This window comes from Gobio gobio (genome assembly GCF_949357685.1).
Source record: "Gobio gobio genome assembly, chromosome: 2".
Lineage (NCBI taxonomy): Eukaryota > Metazoa > Chordata > Actinopteri > Cypriniformes > Gobionidae > Gobio > Gobio gobio.
This window is the reverse complement of record NC_137098.1, coordinates 1,915,303-1,934,166: the sequence shown is the minus strand read 5'-3', so window position 1 is coordinate 1,934,166 and position 18,864 is coordinate 1,915,303. Positions and strand designations below refer to the sequence as shown.

At 40.3% G+C, this 18,864-nt stretch overlaps 1 protein-coding gene across 1 annotated transcript in view; it reads left to right on the top strand.

The window, feature by feature from the left end:
• The window catches only part of LOC307139573 (uncharacterized protein), a 55,302-nt gene that overhangs the window by 26,228 nt on the left and 10,210 nt on the right, over positions 1-18,864 (top strand). The window contains exons 9-17 of the mRNA XM_079838586.1: positions 800-942; positions 1,017-1,048; positions 5,861-5,905; positions 8,940-9,054; positions 11,442-11,692; positions 13,774-13,875; positions 13,962-14,117; positions 15,352-15,499; positions 18,635-18,810. Coding sequence (XP_079694712.1) covers positions 800-942; positions 1,017-1,048; positions 5,861-5,905; positions 8,940-9,054; positions 11,442-11,692; positions 13,774-13,875; positions 13,962-14,117; positions 15,352-15,499; positions 18,635-18,810 — 1,168 coding nt within the window. The remainder of the gene's footprint in view (positions 1-799; positions 943-1,016; positions 1,049-5,860; positions 5,906-8,939; positions 9,055-11,441; positions 11,693-13,773; positions 13,876-13,961; positions 14,118-15,351; positions 15,500-18,634; positions 18,811-18,864) is intronic.

Here is an 18,864-nt window from a genome sequence, read left to right as displayed (position 1 = left end):
GGTTCAGGCACTGCCGTCACCGGAGCTTGAGGTCCGTACGCAAGCCCAACCAAAAAATGTTCCTCCTCTACCAGCCCTCTACCATAGTCCAGGAATTCCACCAGCAATCCACCATCACGGACGAGTATGGTTTGGTAATGGTTGTTGAGTCTGTGACAGTAAAAGTCAATGACGGCAAAGTCTGGGAAATCTGTGAGGTTGGCCATATCCAAAACCGGTCCTCGAGGGAACGGTTGCCTTGCCGGAGCCAAGTTAAACTAATTGCTGAATCCATCGTGGTCGAGTCTTTTGGGACATTAGGTTACCTCAAAAACAAGTGAGAGCTGAATCCAAGCGCAAAGAGTTTAAAAATAAACATAATAGCAAATCCTCAACAGAGAATCAGGGATCCGATTAAGTAGCACTAAACGTACATCTGTGTAGGACAAGACTCGCCAAGGAACACAAACACTGGGGTTTAAATACTAGAGGGAAATAGGCAAACAAGACCTGGGAACCTGGGAATGATCACAGAAGTTATCAACCAAAAAACTTCAAAACTACAAAAATGGCACACAGAATAGAAAACTAGTAAAATGCAAACTAAAAATCCAATTAACAGAACACACAAAACACAAAGCCAGGGAATACACAACACCTTCCAATGTCAAATCTCTTCTACCTAGAATTCAAATGACAGCATGCCTGTATTTCCATTGAACTTCAAATGATTTTTAACTTACAGGCAATACGTATAACCAACGTTAAGATGTTCTTGCGGAACAATTCAAGTTTTAACCTGTGCTTTGGCTCCTCCCAGGTTTAAAATCGGCAGTGATCCTGCCGGCTGGTTGAGTGTAAATCAAGACACCATAAAAATTAAAGTCAAGGGCCTTATCGATAGAGAATCTCCCCATGTCAAAGATGGCAAATACACAGCTATCGTTTTGTCCGTGGATGATGGTAATTAGTGTTTCTTTTCAAGCAAAGAATTATTGCTAGCTTAGCCTTTTTCTAATATTTGTGCTTTTGTGCAGGTACTCCTCCAGCTACTGCCACAGGAACCCTGGTAGTTGAATTGGAGGATTTGGGAATTAATTCTGTCGCCAACGATTCATCTATTAACCCTTTGCCCACTTCTGCTGCGAAGAAGTAGACAAGGTTACATGTAAACAGGGCCTTATATACATTTTTATAGTTAATTCATAATTTATTCATAATTCATCTTTTTTTCACATTTGCTGAACATTAATATTTTACATTTATTAAATCTGTCATCTTAATATTGCTGTGATTATATCTAAAAGATAATGTACAGCCAGATGGTTTATTATAGTCTTTGCTATAATTGCTGTTGTACTGTTTTCACCAGTAATTTTTCATATTTTAAAAACTTTTTGCATTAATTCCACAACAGATCATCATAAATGTGCTGTTTTTTAAACATTTCAGAATATTTTCTGTTGATTACAAGATTCAAAATCACAACATAACTTTTTCACTCTTTTAGCGCCTCTCTAGCGTGCTTGACTATAATGAGAGGTGGCTATCCTGAGTTCTTTAAATATCCATTTAATCAAATAAGTGAGGTTTCACTAATAAACTTATCTGTGTTTAACTTGTGAGTGTGAGTGTAATTACTAACTTATTATATTAAATGCTTTTCCCCGTTAAATCACTAATTAAGCAGTAATATTTACACTTTTACAGGAAATGAAATGTCCTGGAATTACTTTTATTCTAGAAACACTTTCCTATTTAAATCACAATTTTACTCTTTTTCTTAATTAACTTAAAATATCAAAAGAGTCAGTAACCACAACTATTTTATAAAAAAGTACACCAGATTTACTTCTTTAAGGTCAGCAATTAACTCCATCTGGTCCAACTCACTTTTCAGATCACAAATGCGTTCAAATTCACATACACAACATAAGGGCCCAAGAAAATAAAATAGCCGGCAAAACCCTAGCTTAATATGAAATACCCTTTGAATGTTCAACTGATGCAGGCCTGAATGTAGCTTGCGTGCGTTGTAGCCTTAAACAAAATGGCTGCTTCACCACACAGGCCAAATAAAAAATGGTACCTTTACTCAATGTGAATGTAACCTCATGTGCACAAGATCAAATGCGTCAGCAGCAGAAGACCGGACGAGAGTATTCGCGATGAAGAAAAGACAGGAAGAGAAGATTCACATGGTAGACGATCTCAGCAAATTCTACCACTCGATAAAGCTACAGCAAAGTCCATGCAAAACATAACCACTAAATCAGCGGCTAACTTAAACTTATTTCTGTCTTACTGTAATGAGTTAACCACTCACACAGACAGAAGTATCACCATTAACGATTGGTATAAGAGTCCTTGTTGAACACTTTCACTTATCTGGTGCGTGCATTGCATTCAATGCAAGCGTGTTTTTCTTTTCACCAAACCACCCGAGTTTGTCTTTCTTTCCTTGTACCTTGACCTCAGCTGTGATTGGCTCATACACAAACTTTCAGGAATAAAATAAATTCACAAAACATTTGTGTAACTCTTTCTTCCTATTCTTACAGGCATCTTTAAAGCATTTTAACATATATTATAACCCAACAAATAATTAACATTTTGAATGCTGTATTCAGTAAACCATGAACATTACCCAATAGGCTTTTCTCTCATAGAACAAAATCATAACTTCATTGCTGGTCGATTAAATATATATATTTTTTTAACCTTAAAGGATTAGTTAACCCAAAAAGGAAAATTCTGTCATTAATTACTTACCCTCATGTGGTTGGACACCCGTCAGACCTCCGTTCATCTTCAGACACAAATGAAGATATTTTAGTGTAAATCTGATGCTCTGAAAGGCCTCCATTGGCTCAACTTTACACTCTCAAGACCCTTAAAAGACACTAAAGACTAAAGTTACAAAGTCCATCTCACTACAGCGGCTCTACAATAACTTTATGAAGTGACGAGAATAGTTTTTGTGCGCAAAAAAACCCTAAATAACGACTTATATGGTGATGACCGATTTCAAAACAAGGCATCATGAAGCTTCGAAGCGTTATGAATCAGCGAGTCGAATCATGATTCGGATCGCGTGTCAAACCGCCAAACTGCTGAAATCACATGACTTTGGAGATCCAAACCGCTGAATCGACTCACTGATTCATAAAGCTCTGAACCGCTGAATTGACTCACTGATTCATAACGCTCTGAACCGCTGAATCGACTCACCGCTGAATCGACTCACTGATTTATAACGCTCTGAACCACTGAATCGACTCACTGATTCATAACGTCCCGAACCGCTGATTCGACTCACTGATTCATAAAGCTCTGAACCGCTGAATTGACTCACTGATTCATAATGCTCTGAACTGCTGAATCGACTCACTGATTCATAACGCTCTGAAACACTGAATCGACTCACTGATTCATAACGTCCCGAACAGCTGATTCGACTCACTGATTCATAATGCTCTGAACCGCTGAATCAACTCACTGATTCATAACGCTTCGAAGCTTCATGATGCTGTGTTTTGAAATTGGTTATCACTATATAAGTCGTTATTTAGGTTTTTTTGCGCACAAAAACTATTCTGGTCACTTCTTAAAGTTATTGTAGAGCCGCTGTAGTGAGATGGACTTTGTAACGATGTCTTTAGTACCTTTTAAGGGTCTTGAGAGTGTAAAGTTGAGCCAATGGAGGCCTTTCAGAGCATCAGATTTACACTAAAATATCTTCATTTGTGTCTGAAGATGAACGGAGGTCTGACGGGTGTCCAACCACATGAGGCTCAGTCATTAATGACACAATTTACATTTTTGGGTGAACTAACCCTTTAAATTCTATTTATTAAACTATGACATTATTTATTCAAACTTGTATACCTTATACTAATAAATATATTTCAATACGGTTAAACTCTTTTAAAAAGTTTCATCTTTTTTTACTTTTCATATAAAGTAAATGCTTTTTCATAATGTTATGAACATTAAACTTTATACTTTCCAACTGTTGTTGTTCATTTGATCCTAAAGTTTAATCAGTGATTTATTTAGGTCATCTATACTAAAAATACAGATTTTATAGAACTGACTTTTAATAGATTTTATAGAGTACAAGCGATTTATCTCAGACGATAACACCAATATTTAAAGTGTGTGTTTGTGTGTGTTTGCAGAGAGAGTGAGAACAGAACATTTGCAATTGTGAATATAAGCAGCAGAGGAAACAATCAAATACCTAATATCTGATCAGTTTTATACATTTGTAGACGTTTTAACGAGGCATTTGCATAATTAAAAGGAATAATAGTAGATAAAAGTCTCTTGATAAAAGAACACATACAGTCACATAATGTTTAATGGTACTGTATGGTTTGTTAATTGCATTTGATAGATTATATTTTCAATAAAACATTTGCAAAGGGTTTGTAAAAGCTGTTTGTTTGGCCTGAGTTTTTGTTGCATTTTGACCAGCAGGGGTCGCCAGCATCTTCGTTTCTCCCATCTCTTGCTCCCTGAATCTGTTAACACACATCTCTGCTACTCCTTCTTTGGGTTAACATAGGATACTTCCTTAGGGTAAAACACCAATTCGCTCTCTTGGGGTTAGGATGAACAGCGTAACTGTTGGCTAAACTGTTAAGAGCTTAGGACATTAGGCAATGTTCATTCCCATCTATCTCAGGGAACCGAGGTTATATCGGAACCAAAACATTCCTGATCGATAACGGTTCACTGTGTTGATAGCGATAGCCAAAAAAGGCTCAAGATTGATCAGATTGATCAGATGACAAACTGAGCGGAGGAGATGGTACCAGGAAGTCGGACGGGAATATAGGTTTGAAGTTTGAGTTTGAAGGTCTTCGGAAGGGAAGCATCCAAACAACTGAACGGGACCTGCGGAGAAGGCATCGTTTCAAGTGAGGAACTAGATCCGTTTAGGCTTCTCCGGGATTTTCCGGATGAGATTCAGGATCCTTACACTGAAGACATCGATACAACCCAGCTCGTGAGATGCAGCTCTAGGATAGCAGCGAGGAATCCGTTCTCCATTAACGAATGGCCCAAGAAAGGATCTTGTCCACCTTGTACTCCCGACTCCCTTTTTTATGCAATCGCCTCAAACCCCCATCCCCTCCCCCCATCCCCACTCACACACACACACACACACACACACACACACACACACACACACACACACACACACTACTGTCCCACCCACTTTTTAAAACAACTACGCCACAGATTTTGTGTGAAAGCAATGAAAAATGATTTACTATACATACTCTTTAGTCTCTTTATCTGTTTTGCTGACTCTGTGAAGAGTTTTGACAATATGACTTCAGTTTTTTCCAATGCATGTTAGCAATCCAAAAAAAAGTTGAGAGTAAATTTGTGAAAATTTACATTAGTATTGAATAATGCTTGTTAGCCATTAAAAACTGACCAGTATAGTTGTGTTGCCAAATAACAGTATATAGTGTATTTTCCAACATATTTACTTTATTCTGTATTTGTCACCATTACTACAAAAATGTACATTTATGCATTTAGCAGACGCAAAAGACTACACACAAATGGTGTAGTAAATGTAAAAAGAACACTTTAATCTTTAAAAACACTAGGAATACAGTATTTTTTGTGTTTCCTATCAGAACTGCTTGCTTCCAGTCAAGTCTTGGCAGTCATATTTTTGTTCTTGGAACATTGCCTCACTCCATATGCCGCCCCCTTAGGCACATTCCCCTTAAAAGATAGTAAACACCCTATGTGCATGCATTTGGGGAACTCAAGCATTGAAGTAGCTGCACAATCTAAAAAACCAATAAGAAAATAATCCCTGAAGGACTTTTGAGGCATTTTGCTCCAAATGGAGACAATGAGAATTGTGCGATTGGGAGTTGTTATTTTCCTTTGTAAGGTAGGACTTTATGTACCTCGTATCAGGAGTGAGAAATAAAATGCTACACATTTGTACAACCAAAAATTTGTATCAAACGTTTAATCGTATGTGTTACTGTTGTCACTGTGTAATTTTTATATTATCAGTGGTCGGACAAAGTTTGGAAAATTAAAATTTCAGTCACTTTTATGTTGTAGGGGTTTAGTCTTTTCAAATGCATTATTAATGCCTGATTTCCCCTTGTTCCAGACCCAAACTTTCAATCTAAAAACATGAAAATCCAGTTATAAAAGTTTTTATTATACACTAGAGTGTGGCATTTTGAATGGCAGTGTTTTCCAAATGAAATCAGCTCTGAATGCTATGTCTAATGTAGAGAACTGTGTTTATTTAGTGTTTTGTAAAAAGTTTGTTTTACAACTGCAAACTGAGTGCAGAGAGATATGCTTGTAGTTTTTCACGTTTGGTCTATTTTATTTTTAAATCCATAGAGACAAAAGTACCCATATGTGAAAAGAAATACCCTTTTCGTCTAATTTTATTGATTTAATCTTAGGTCTGTTATTTAAATTTATGTGTAGCATGTTATGTGCATAAACAGTTTAGTCCCCCTAGTCAAAACTTTCCACACAGTCAGCAAAACCAAAGTATTTGCGCACCAGCTTTTACATTTTTTAATTTTTAACAATTGCTAGAACACATTTCTCAATAGTTAGTTTACTTTTTAAACACTCTTCATTCCTAACCAATTTTCAGCTTAAAATTACACTAAAATGTCTAAGGGTTACGTAACCTGAGAAGTGAGCTCAACGCTGCATCATGGTGTTGACACTATGGGAACTCCTTTAGTGTGCACCGGTGTCTGAATCCTATTGGCCACACCGGTCACATGACGCCACTGGTGCACCGGCATGACTATAAAAGGGCACCCGCATGAAACTTCATCAACTTTGCATTTTTTTGAAGATAGATGCGCAGGCATGCCTTAAGTACGGCAAACGCGATGCAGCATCTCCTTCCATTCTCAGGGAACTGGGTTACATTTGAGGGAACTCCACGCTGTGTCCTGGTGTTGTTGCTGTGGGAATGTGAATCCCCACTACGCCATAGTAACTGAATGCCTGCTCACCAGCTGTGAAGATAAACGGCAGTGAACCAAGTAGGGGTGGGACAAAATATCGATATGGCAATATATCATTATCCTGTTCTGTGCGACCTGAGAATCGATACGCTGGCGTCAAATATTGATATTTTAATTAATAAAATAAGAGGCTATAAATAGATTTCCCTGCTCCCAGCATCACTACTTCATGGCTCCTCAAGTTGGCGCTCAACACATGAATGAGGGAAATGTGAACATAACTAGCCTAATGCTGTGTTCACACCGAACGTGAATAGAGCGTCTGGCGTGAGTGATTTCCATGTTAAGTCAATGGAAAGGCGCGTTGACACGCGTCTGGATATCCTGCGGCGCAATAGATGCGTTTCAAGCAGCGCGATGGACACGATTCCGCCTCATTCACGCGAAAGATGCGAATTGGACACGAATTGAGCATCTTGCGCGATACATGCGTTATGTGCGAGTGGTACTTTTTGTGCATTCACGCGTTTGAAGCGAATTCGCGTCTGCCGCCCGAGTTGAAAAATCTGTACTTTGGCGTCAATTCAAATTGTAAAGTGACGTGATGAGAAACCCTGCATAATTTAAAAATACTACTATTGTGTTACAATTGTAGTTTTAAGACTTTTTCAGGTGAGAATGTAGTTGTTTAAAGCTCAAGTCTGTGGTTTATTTATAAAGAGAGCGCCTAATTAAAAAAATAATCTTGTGTTTTTGGAGTTGTGAGATCCAGGCGATCACTGGGCGCTCACCACTCATAACCCCGGCGAGAGCAGCCTTTCCTCGGCCAGTCCTTCTGATGTTTGTCGCTGGCTCTGATGTCCTGTAGTGTCTTGTGTGGATCTAACGGGCGATCTTTGGTGTCATGAATCTATTTGTTGTCTGCCAAATCGTTTTGACTGAGGGCAAAGAGAAGTTTCATAACTTTATTTTTTAAGGATATTTAAATATACATGCAGTGAAGATAATGTAGGAGTTGCCTGGATCACATTTGTGTGGCTATTAATGTTTAATATATATTTTTTATGAAAATTAAAAGAGGCAGAGTGGTGTTTTATGACATATTTTTCCTGGAGCTCCTTGAACGCGTGTCTATTTCTGTAACGAAGATCCACTGGAGGCAAGTTGAAGGACCCAAGTGCAGTTTATTTACAACAAAACATAAATCTTAACATAAATCAAAACAAGGACTTGGCATTAACCATAACGAAACTCACCGACAGCGGGTTACAACATTCAATACTTGACCAAGACAAACTCAAACATAACATGATAAACTAAATGTAACCAAGAACAATGAACAATGAACATGAACCAACACCAAAACACCCTGTGACAATTTCACTTCAAACGCTTAATTTATATTATCAGCGAATTGGACGCGCGAATGGATTCAAAATGTTCAAGCGTCCAACTAGACGCGGTAGATGCGATTTTGATGCTCTATTCGCGTTTGGTGTGAACGCAGCATTAGAAAAGTAAAATGTATTGCTCAAATTGAGTAAAATAATAGATGCCACAGCCACATTTATGTCCAAAGTCTGTAAAACCTGCACTTAACTTTTTCACAGCCATTTTGTTTTCATAGTCAGACAGATATCATGATTTTAATATTATTGGTTTCGTGAGCCATGTATCGTGTATTGTATCCCTGTGATTCCCACCCCTAGAACCAAGTATAGCTCAACCCGAAGGATTTGAACCTTGGGTTGCCATATAAGATGCATACCAAGTAACCAAGAGTTAGAGCCGTTCTGCAGCTCTGATCCCCCTTTTTAATACTTACCTGGTAGGGACGCTCCAACAACCAGACTGATTTATTTGAAAAGTCATTCAAACTTCAAAGATAAAAGTTCACACTGCACGTAATGCCCCCAGTTGTGTTTTGAAATGTATATATTATATAAAGGCATTTAATATGTTTCAACTTAGGCTTTTGTGTGTGGATTTGCGGAGGAGTCTTCATGTGCACCTGGCTTTGAGTCGGAGTTGCTGGTTTTTAAAGTGCACAGAGATGACCTTCACCAAGGAGAAAGACTAGGAAGAGGTAGGCTGTGTTCACAAATCTCTTTAAAACACTGAAACAAATGAACATTTGGAGTTTTTGCTTAAATATTTTTAGTATTTGGATCAATAATTCTTCAACTAAAACATTCAATCAAATGTCATACATGCCATGTATCTACTAAATTCAGAGTTTCATCAGAAATCAGGGTCTAACTCAAGTATAAGGGTCGAAGCTCACAAATAAGTGTTGATTAATGATGTTTGCCATAAATAAGTGTTCTCTTTCATAGATTCACGTTATGCTGCGTCAGTAGATGATGCTATGAGGACACCCTCCAGCTGAGCCTTAAAAGGATGCACTATCGCTCCTCAGATTTTCTTATTCAGGAAATGAATTATCTGCATGTGTTTTGTTAGAATTTCCAGCAAATCACAGTTAGAGTTATCTTTGCCAAGGTAACACTATGCTTTTTCATAAGTGTGTGTTTCTGTGGGGGTTTTTTTGCATTTGCGTCTCGTACTCCGCCCGCATCGCGGGTATAAACAGGAAGCGGATGCAGCGCACATTTGTCATTCACTTCGGAGCCGAACAGGTGTCCATGAAGACTGTTCCTGCTACAGCAGAGAGAGAAAGAGAGAGAGAAGAGGCTTTTTGTGCTGGGAGAGAAGGCAACGGTCTTCACCAATGGTGAGTGCATACACAGGCTGCACTATTCTCCTGTGTTTTGCCGCAGCCGTTCCCTGAGTGTTTCAGCACGCTAAAAGAGCTTTCTTCTAAAAGAGCAACACGGATGTGACACTGTGTCTCTTTCAAGATGTCATTCCACCCATGCGTTTCTGGATGCGGTCGTTCCCTGTCACCAGCTGACGGTCACAATCGCTGCTTTACGTGTCTGGGTGTTCAACACGCTGAGGCAGCGTGTGTGGATGGTTCATGTTCCCACTGCGGGAACATGACAATTTCGGCACTAAGGTCGAGACTCTCCTACCTTCAGGAAGGCGGAGTCCCCTTACCCATACCCCAATCTAGTGCTATTCCTGCTGGACAACAGAATAGACCTACTTCGGCGAATAGCCAGGGTAACCTGAGGATCACGGTTAGGCCCACCCCGTAGAGTCAACCTCCGCGGGCTCCTATTCCCTCACGCAACCGGTTCAGTTACCGGAAGAGCACGCTGGCCCCTCCCATAGGCATCCAGCAGTGACTTTCGGGGCTCCAACAGATGACAGGATGTCGATCGCTGCATCTGATGGGGAGTTTCAGTCCTTGGGGGATGAAGACTCAGCTGCATTGCCTCCCTCTGGGAGAGTGGCGCTGCCCGAGACAGACCCCAAGCTGGAGACTACACTTTCCCAGGGCGCTGAAAAGGTTGGGCTCGCGTGGAGCACTCCATTGTGTCCCGAACCTTCTAGTTTGGACGATTGGTTTCTCGGGGCAGCCCACCACAGTGTTCCATTCTTCCCGGAAGTGCATGGTGAGCTCTCAAGGTCGTGGACGGCACCTTTTTCTGCCAGAAACTGGCCGAGTGGCTCATCACTCCTCACTACCCTCGAAGGGTACGTGGAGATCCTGCCAGTGGCCGCCGCGATGCAACTGTGTCCGGCGTCCGCTTCCTCCTGGCGCGGTAATCCATGCCACCCATCCAAGGCCTGTAAATTCTCATCCAGTCTGACTGGTAAGGCTTACAGAGCCTGTGGACAGGCTGCGTCTGCCCTGCATTCCATGCCGTCGCTTCAGGTGCACCAGGCCCAGGCACTCATGGACATGCACAAGGGTAGACCTGACCCAGAGCTCCTCCAGGAGCTCCGAGCGGCGTCAGACCTTGCCCTCGTGGCAACAAAAGTCACCACTCGTTCAGTTGGTCAGGCGATGTCCAAAACTTCAATAAAAGAGTTGTTTCCAAAATTTCTGGGTGCCAAGAGAGTGCGCTTGGCGGTGTACGATGCTACAATGCCTTGTCACCCTCAGGTGCCTCTCCCATTGCCAGCAAGGGGTGTTGGCTGTGCTCAGGACGCACACAAAAGGTCTCCTTACACACGTCCGCCCCCTCAGCAGAAGCAGGTAAGTTTCGCTGGCTCATCCATACTATAAGACTCGGCTATGGGATTCAGTTCGCCTACCGGCCTCCCAAGTTCAGGCATCCACTTCACCTCTGTGTTGTAGTACCTATAACAATGAAAATCATGTTGTTATACCCAGATAAGCTCAGCACAGCATGTAGGCAATGATACTAGATAAGCCTAAAGCAAGGAGCATGTTTAGTACTGAGTATTACAGTATAAACACTATTTCAGCTCATCGTCACACTTGGAGGGTGTCCCATAGCTTCAGCTACTGACACTGCGTCTTGTTCCCCACTCAGGGAACTAGGTTTACATGCGTGACAAGACGCTTTATTGTGCCAATTGAATCCCTTTTTCTGACAGTAATTTTCAATACATGCGATGGAAGAACAAAAACGCTCTTTCAGTCCTCTGACAAGTGGTTTGATGTGGACACGGATGGGACTGTAACACTCAAGAGACAAGTGACTCTTCATGAAGGCCACAAGGTGTTTTCTGTGCATGCTTGGGACTCCAGTGGCAAGAAACACACGGTATCTGTCAGAGTTGAGCGTGTTCACCATCACGAGGACCATCACATGGACACGGTCATGAACATCTCCTCCTCTTCACAGGTACAAACAAGTTCCTTCAAGAAACTGCTGTCAGTACAGCGAAAGCCTAACCTCTATTGGACATTTTAGTTTTTATGTGTGCTACTTTACTATGAAAATATTCAACGATCAATTTCTGTACATGTTTAGGACTAATTATTGGTGATGTGTTAGATTCATGAAATTTCCAATCCCTACTGATGAATGTAATTTGTCACAGCCCTCTCTGATTGGTTTCAAACAAAGCTAAAGCCTAAAACCTATGATTACCTAAACATTTACACTGTTTTACATTCTACTCCATTTATCATATGTAAGGGAATAATGTGCAGCCAGCCATGAAGAGTAAAGTTCTCGAATCACCCTAAATTAGTTTATTGAATAGGGACCCAAAAATGTATCACACCCCATAAATGAATACTTAGATAACACTTTATAATAACATTCAGTTATAAGTAACTTTTAAGTTATTAGTTAATGATGAGCTAATCATTTACAAAACATATGGTCGAGTCTGAATCACAGGACAATGAACCAACAACACCTCAGATCACGTTTAATTAGACATGTATACATAATCAGTAGATATCAAACGATCTGTTACAATGCAATACTATCACATATAAAAAACATGTTTCACTCACATAAGTGTCGGATCCATTCAATATAGAAGGTACAGTATCGTTTATAATCAAATTTTTTTTCTCTTGTTTACAAATGAATCCGTGGTCATGAAGGAACAAACGCACAATGTCTGAGCTGGATCTTCATTGAAAATAAAGTTCAACCATGCATTGCTAATATTGGGATCTGAAGGAAGCGTATGCGTATGCATTTCTATTGCTTGTTAGCTCATTCCGGTTTAGCTCCAAGTAGACCTGTTTTATTGATATATTATATGTCATGCGTGAATCGTGGGTGGGGCTACAGAATTAGGCGTTCTTCGTCTTCGGTTAAGGCGGCGTTTCTCTGCTCTCTGACGTCACAGGGAAGCACATTCGCAGATCTCTCGTTTGCTGAGCCAGCTGTCAATAAAAGCTTTTCTTTGACTAACAAGGACGTTTTCAGCTCTGAAACATACAGGATATTCTTATATTCAGATGACCTTTTATATATCAAAAGCTCAAGGTAAAGTTTATTTCTCAATTCATGACCCCTTTAAGATAACTTGCACATTTGTAAATTGTTAGCATACCAGTTATTAATAATTTATGAACGTAGTCATGTTTTGTAAATGATTATATGATGATTATGTAATGATAACTTGTGTAAGGGTGGTTTGCCTATAGTGGTTCAGGCTGCAGGGTTGCCGAATGACTAAAGAAACGTTATCAGCAAGATTGTAGAAAACTGTACATTTCTCGTCTATTACCACCCACTGCAACTTATACCAACAACGGAAATAAGCGCAATAGCAAAATATGCGGGAGAGCGTTGCTATAATGTGACTATATTGTATTGCTGGAGGTAGCACTTCAAAGTCAAAACTAGCTAGCACATCATTTGTACTGGAAAGGATTTAATGACAAAATCTGGTTGTTACACTAAAAATAGATGTATGATATAAAACTGGGTACCATTAATCGTACCCAGCGTGGATAGAATGTTAACTGACGGATAGAAAGAGAGAGAGGGTGAAAGAGGCTTAAGAAAAGAGAAGAGAGAAAGAGCCAGAGCAAAAAAGCCCAGCAAAAAGTAAGAGCCAGAGAATAGGCCCCAAGAAGAGAGAGAGCTAGAGAATCAAGAGACAGAGCAACCGTTACAATCTTCTTTTATCCTTTTCTTGACCATGTGATTACACCCAAACGTGAGACATTTAAACTGACCAATCAGACAATTACAACTTCCCCGACTGTACTAAAGGTGTGACACACATTTTGGCCTAGAGGCCTTCAGCATCTCTTTGTCTTTAGGAATGCCAAATGGCCCTTGTTGGGGTTGAAACATTAAAGCAAATGTCTTTGTTCATTTTCAAATATCTTTGATTATTTTCAATCCTACAGCTGTTTAATTGTAAACAAAAATGTTTTGTTGTTCATTGCATTTTACTAACTTTTCAAATGGAATCTCCCTCCGACAATCTGATTCTGATGTTGCCAAAGTCTTCAATGGGTCTGAAGAGAGCAAAGAGAGCAGGTTGGGTTATTCCTCCGTTCAATATACTTGAGAACAGCAGAGGTCCTTTCCCAATGAAGCTGGTTCAGGTGAGTGAAAGTAATTCAAAATGAGATGGTCGAGAGAGAGGTTTGTCTGTTATTGACTTTGTTCTCTTATTTCTTTCTGTATTTAGATAAAGTCGGTCTTATCTAAAGAAACTCAGATGCAATACCGGATCACAGGGGAAGGGGCAGATCTGGACCCTAAGGGGACTTTAATTATAGACAGATTATCAGGGTTTGTGTCAGTGACTCGGCCACTTGACAGAGAAAGAAAAGCTTCATACAGAGTAAGATGATTTTTAGTCCCTCTAACTTTAAAAATCAACAGTTAGTTCTTAGTGTATTTCAGCATTGGATTGTCTGCTCATTCGTAATTATTTAAAAGTTGTCATCAGTTAATCAGATAAAAAGGACCTATGAAATGGCTTGACATTGTTTTCTTTTTTGATGTGTTTGCAGAGACAGTACATTTTAAAAAAAAAATTCATTTGTATATCTACTAGGGATGCACCGAATCCAGATTTTTGGGGTTCGGCCGAATACCGAATCCACTGGTTAAGATTCGACCGAATCCGAAACCGAATACCGAATCCTAATGCCATCCTCAGTCCATTATCATAGTAAACACATTAATGAAGTAAACAAAAAAGTGTCCACAGCAGTGTAGGGATGCTATTGACCATTTAACCGTTAACCGAAAGTAAGAATTTTGACCGATTAATACTACCAGTTAAATGGTTTAAATGTTTTTAACGTTTTTTTTTTTTTTTTTGATGCATGGTTAAAAAATGTGCTGTATAGCGTTATTTGTTCACTCACGGAGCGCGTCGACATGTGCAAAAATGAAGCAATGGAAAAGCTTACTTTGTGGGACCATTTCGACAGAAAAATACAGCAGTAGAACAAGCTCCTGACTGGTGGAAAGCAAATGAAGGAGCTTCCCGAGGCTGACCACTCTAGCGAGGCGTTATCTCTGTATTCCTGGGACATCAGTGACGGTAAAATAAAATACATTTGGCTGCTGTCTGTAGATTCCTTCATGCGCAACTTGTATTTTTTCGGATGTTTCATACGCAAATGTTTTAACAGCGGCTGTTGTTTAGGGTCCTTAACACCACGAGACACATCGGCATTGCAAACTGAACATGTAGCTCGACTTGAATCGCCTTCTTTTGACTTAAAGTACTGCCACCTTTTCTGTTCATGAGTTTCATTTTCACTTTCAACGGCGGCGTCATTACATTCGACCAGCAGAGCGCGCGTAGTGCAAACCTAGGGTTTGGTTTGATGGAAAACAATTCTGAGGTTCGACAAAAAAACGAACCCCATCAAAAAGCCAATATTCGGCCGAATCCGAACCCGAATCCTGGATTCGGTGCATCCCTAATATCTACTAAAAATAAAGTCAGTTTTAGGACTACACTTGCATATTGATGTGACAAAGCTAACAGACATAGACTAAAAGATACAACCTCAGATATTTGCCTCTTAACAGTCCTGTATTTCTTCTCCTGTCTTTAGCTTATAGCTCATGCTACTGGACTTGACCAGCCTTCTATAGCAGAAAGTCCAATGGAAATTATTGTAAATGTGATGGACGTAAATGATAATTCTCCTATTTTTACACAAAATCCATTCAATGGAGAAGTTCCTGAAGCTGCTAAAATAGGTAGGTGCAGTGGCGTAACTTTGTTTTAAAAAGTGGGGGGACAGGTGTGTGTCGGAGGTGGTATGATATACAGTGTTGGGCACGTTACTTTAAAAAAGTAATTAGTTATAGTTACTAGTTACTTCTTACAAATAGTAACCAACTGAGTTACATCATTATAAAAGTAACTAATTACCAGGGAAAGTAATTACTGCGTTACTTTTTTTTTTTCCCCAAATGTTCAAATATGTCAAATAACTTGGATGCCCCCAATATTAGATATGTTAAATTAATGAATTGGACACTAAATAGAATAAATTATTATTATAAAACATTGTACATTAATGTACACTATTGTAATGTTGCTGTGGGACAATGTGAGAAACACCTATCAAATTCAATGCATTATTGTAAATATTATCAGTAGGCCTACTATAGTGTAAATATTGTGTAAATATTATCAGTACTATACTTTCCTTTGGTAGTGGAGCTCACGTTATCACCTGGGTTTTTAGCCACTAATGTTGTGGCATGTGATGATGTGAGGCGCTTCAGAATCACTTGCCACCGGCGTGGAGAGACTCTTTCTTCCTGGGCATAAGTTGCACGTTACATAAATATTCTTACCTTTCACCTCAACGAGGGAAAAGTAGTGCTTATACTTCCAGTTTGCAAAAGCTACCTTTGAAGTCGTTTGACCATCGCTGAATGTGCATATGCATCATAGGTGTGTGTGTGTGTGTGTGTGTGAACCATAGACCGTGAAAAAAATAGGTGTGAACTCAACCTATCAACTTCAACCTTGTCTCCCACCCACCAATCATCATCAGTTATGTGTACCACCGCACCCACCCCCAACACGCATGGCTGGTGCGCGTGCACACGCACACACACACACACACACACACACACACACACACACACACACACACACACACGTTGCAGGTCCGACTGACAGAGAGCCTGTTCGGATGAAAAGCGATTCAGTGAGCTCAATTATAGTAACGCGACTAACGCCACATTTTTTTTCCTCAGTAACGCTAACGCCGTTGTAACGGGAGAAACAGTAATTCGTTTGATTACTCGTTACTGAAAAAAATAATTCCGTTAGTAACGCCATTTATCTGTAACGCCGTTATTCCCATCACTGATGATATAGCATTGCTAATACAATGCTAGCTCAGATATAAATACACAATAACAATTGCAGAAATTGCATTGGGTTTTATTGATATAGAACTCATGTTTAATTGCCGAGATTTTTCACGTGAATAAATGCATAGATTCTGGAAATTTGTTTGTATTGTCTAATGGTAGGCTACATTTTTTGTTGAGCGTGTCAGGGGTTCTGGGTTCTAATCTGCCCTTGTATAGTTTTTTTTTAATCACAAACCAAATATCATCAGCGAATGTATATCAAGCATTTTGTTTTGTGATTTCACCGCAACAAATAGAAAGTCTCTTCAACGGCGTCAAGCGATAAAGCGAGAAATCCGCACCACTTATAACAGCGGCAACAAGCGCCAGATCACCTCTTATTTAATAAACAAATTAAATTATGCTCTGCTTGTTAACTGGAGAGATTTTGTATGAATTGGGTAGGTTCATTCGTGCCGCGAGATGTTTCAAAAAGTAGAGACAATAGTGACCCTGGCAAAAAGTGGTGGGGACATGTCCCACCGTTCCCACCCGCAAATTACGCCTATGGGTAGATGTATTTAGCCTGGTCTTACCAGACTCTCGTACATTTCATTTGTACATAGAGTCTGGCCACTCTCCATTGACAAGCGTTTACTTCCTTGAAGGCGGGAACTCTGTTGAAGTTTAAAACTATTGGATCTGCCAAGAGTCACTCTGGATCTGCCTAACCGATCGCTAATGTTTAGTCGTGACGTATGTCATGCGCCGTTCGCCTTTGATTCACACCACCTCAGTGTCAGTGATAAAACCTCATGCATTCGGATTGTGATTTATTCACGGTGGAGAGGGGAGTTTTGTGATCGGAACGCGCTGCTCTCGTGGCGCATATCTCGTGCAATCATAACATGATTGTATGCTGTAAATAAAATGTCATATGCTTGGTATGATAAAGAATAAATGCTGCCTTGAATAACAGCCCAATTCAAATGTTTACGTGCTTTTCTGGTGATGAAATATTTTGCTCTTGTAAACACTTGCCAGCATTTAAAGATTTACAAGTCTAGAAATGCATCCAAATGACAGCGAAGTGCGGCCATACGGTGCTCTGCAGGGGTCAAAAAAGGATACAAACAGTGAATTTTGAAGTGATATATTCTTGAAAACTCAGAGATGTGGATTCGGAGAGCAATTACATTACCACACGACTTTGGTGTTTGTCAAAAGCAGTAGGTAATTCAGCCTGGGGTTTTTTCGCGGGTGGTGGGAGACGGACGACTTCAGCCAACTCCTTCACCACTAACGGAGCGAGCTGAAAAAGACTTTTCCCGGACCACAACATCATGGCCACCAATAAAACTCAGCAGTGATTGTTCTTGCTCCGTGTAACGGAGTTTGTTAGTTCAGGGAAGAAGGAGGCGGGAACCGGCGAACGTTTAACAACTTTTAATTAAATAATAAACACAAAATGAAAGTAAAAGCGGCAGCCCCTCATGGACGGCTGCCGCGCACATACATAACAAAACGTAAACAAAACACAACTTAAAATCCAGGCCAGGTCCTCTCTCGTCCTTCACCGGTGTCGCTCGTCCTTATATGCCTCCGTGCTCCCTCATGAGAGGACTTGAGACTGGTGTGTCTCATTCTCAATCACGCACACCGATCTCGCTCGCTCGTCCACCTCGCCACACTCCGGCTTTAACTTCTGGACATTCGTCAGCGGTGCCACACACTCGCATCTTTCACCGCCGCCATTACTGAACTACAACTCAAACTAGCGCACGACATCAACGTCATCGCTCTCAGCCACTCCCTCTGTTCGCTGATTGGACCGGTAAAAAATTGTTCAGGAGAAAACCTAAGCATATACAGCAGTACCAGACGTAGTACTGAAGGAAAATGAAAATTGAGCGGAAGTACGTAGGAGGGCGGAGCCAGGCTAAGGTGTATGGTGTAGATTCTTCAAATGCCTCTTCAGCTCGTACCACCTAATCAGTCTTTATTCTTCTCTCACTGAAGGTCCTGAGTTTATGACCGTCACAGCCACTGATGCAGATGACGCAGTAAACACTAACAATGCAGATGTCAGATACAAAATCATTAAGCAAGAACCAGAATTACCAAATCCAAACATGTTTCAAATCAACTCTTTTACTGGAGGAATTTCTGTGAATACTGCTGGCTTGGACAGAGAGGTGAGAAATCTGATGAATGGATCTCGCAGTGTCGAAGAATGATTTCATGTAAAC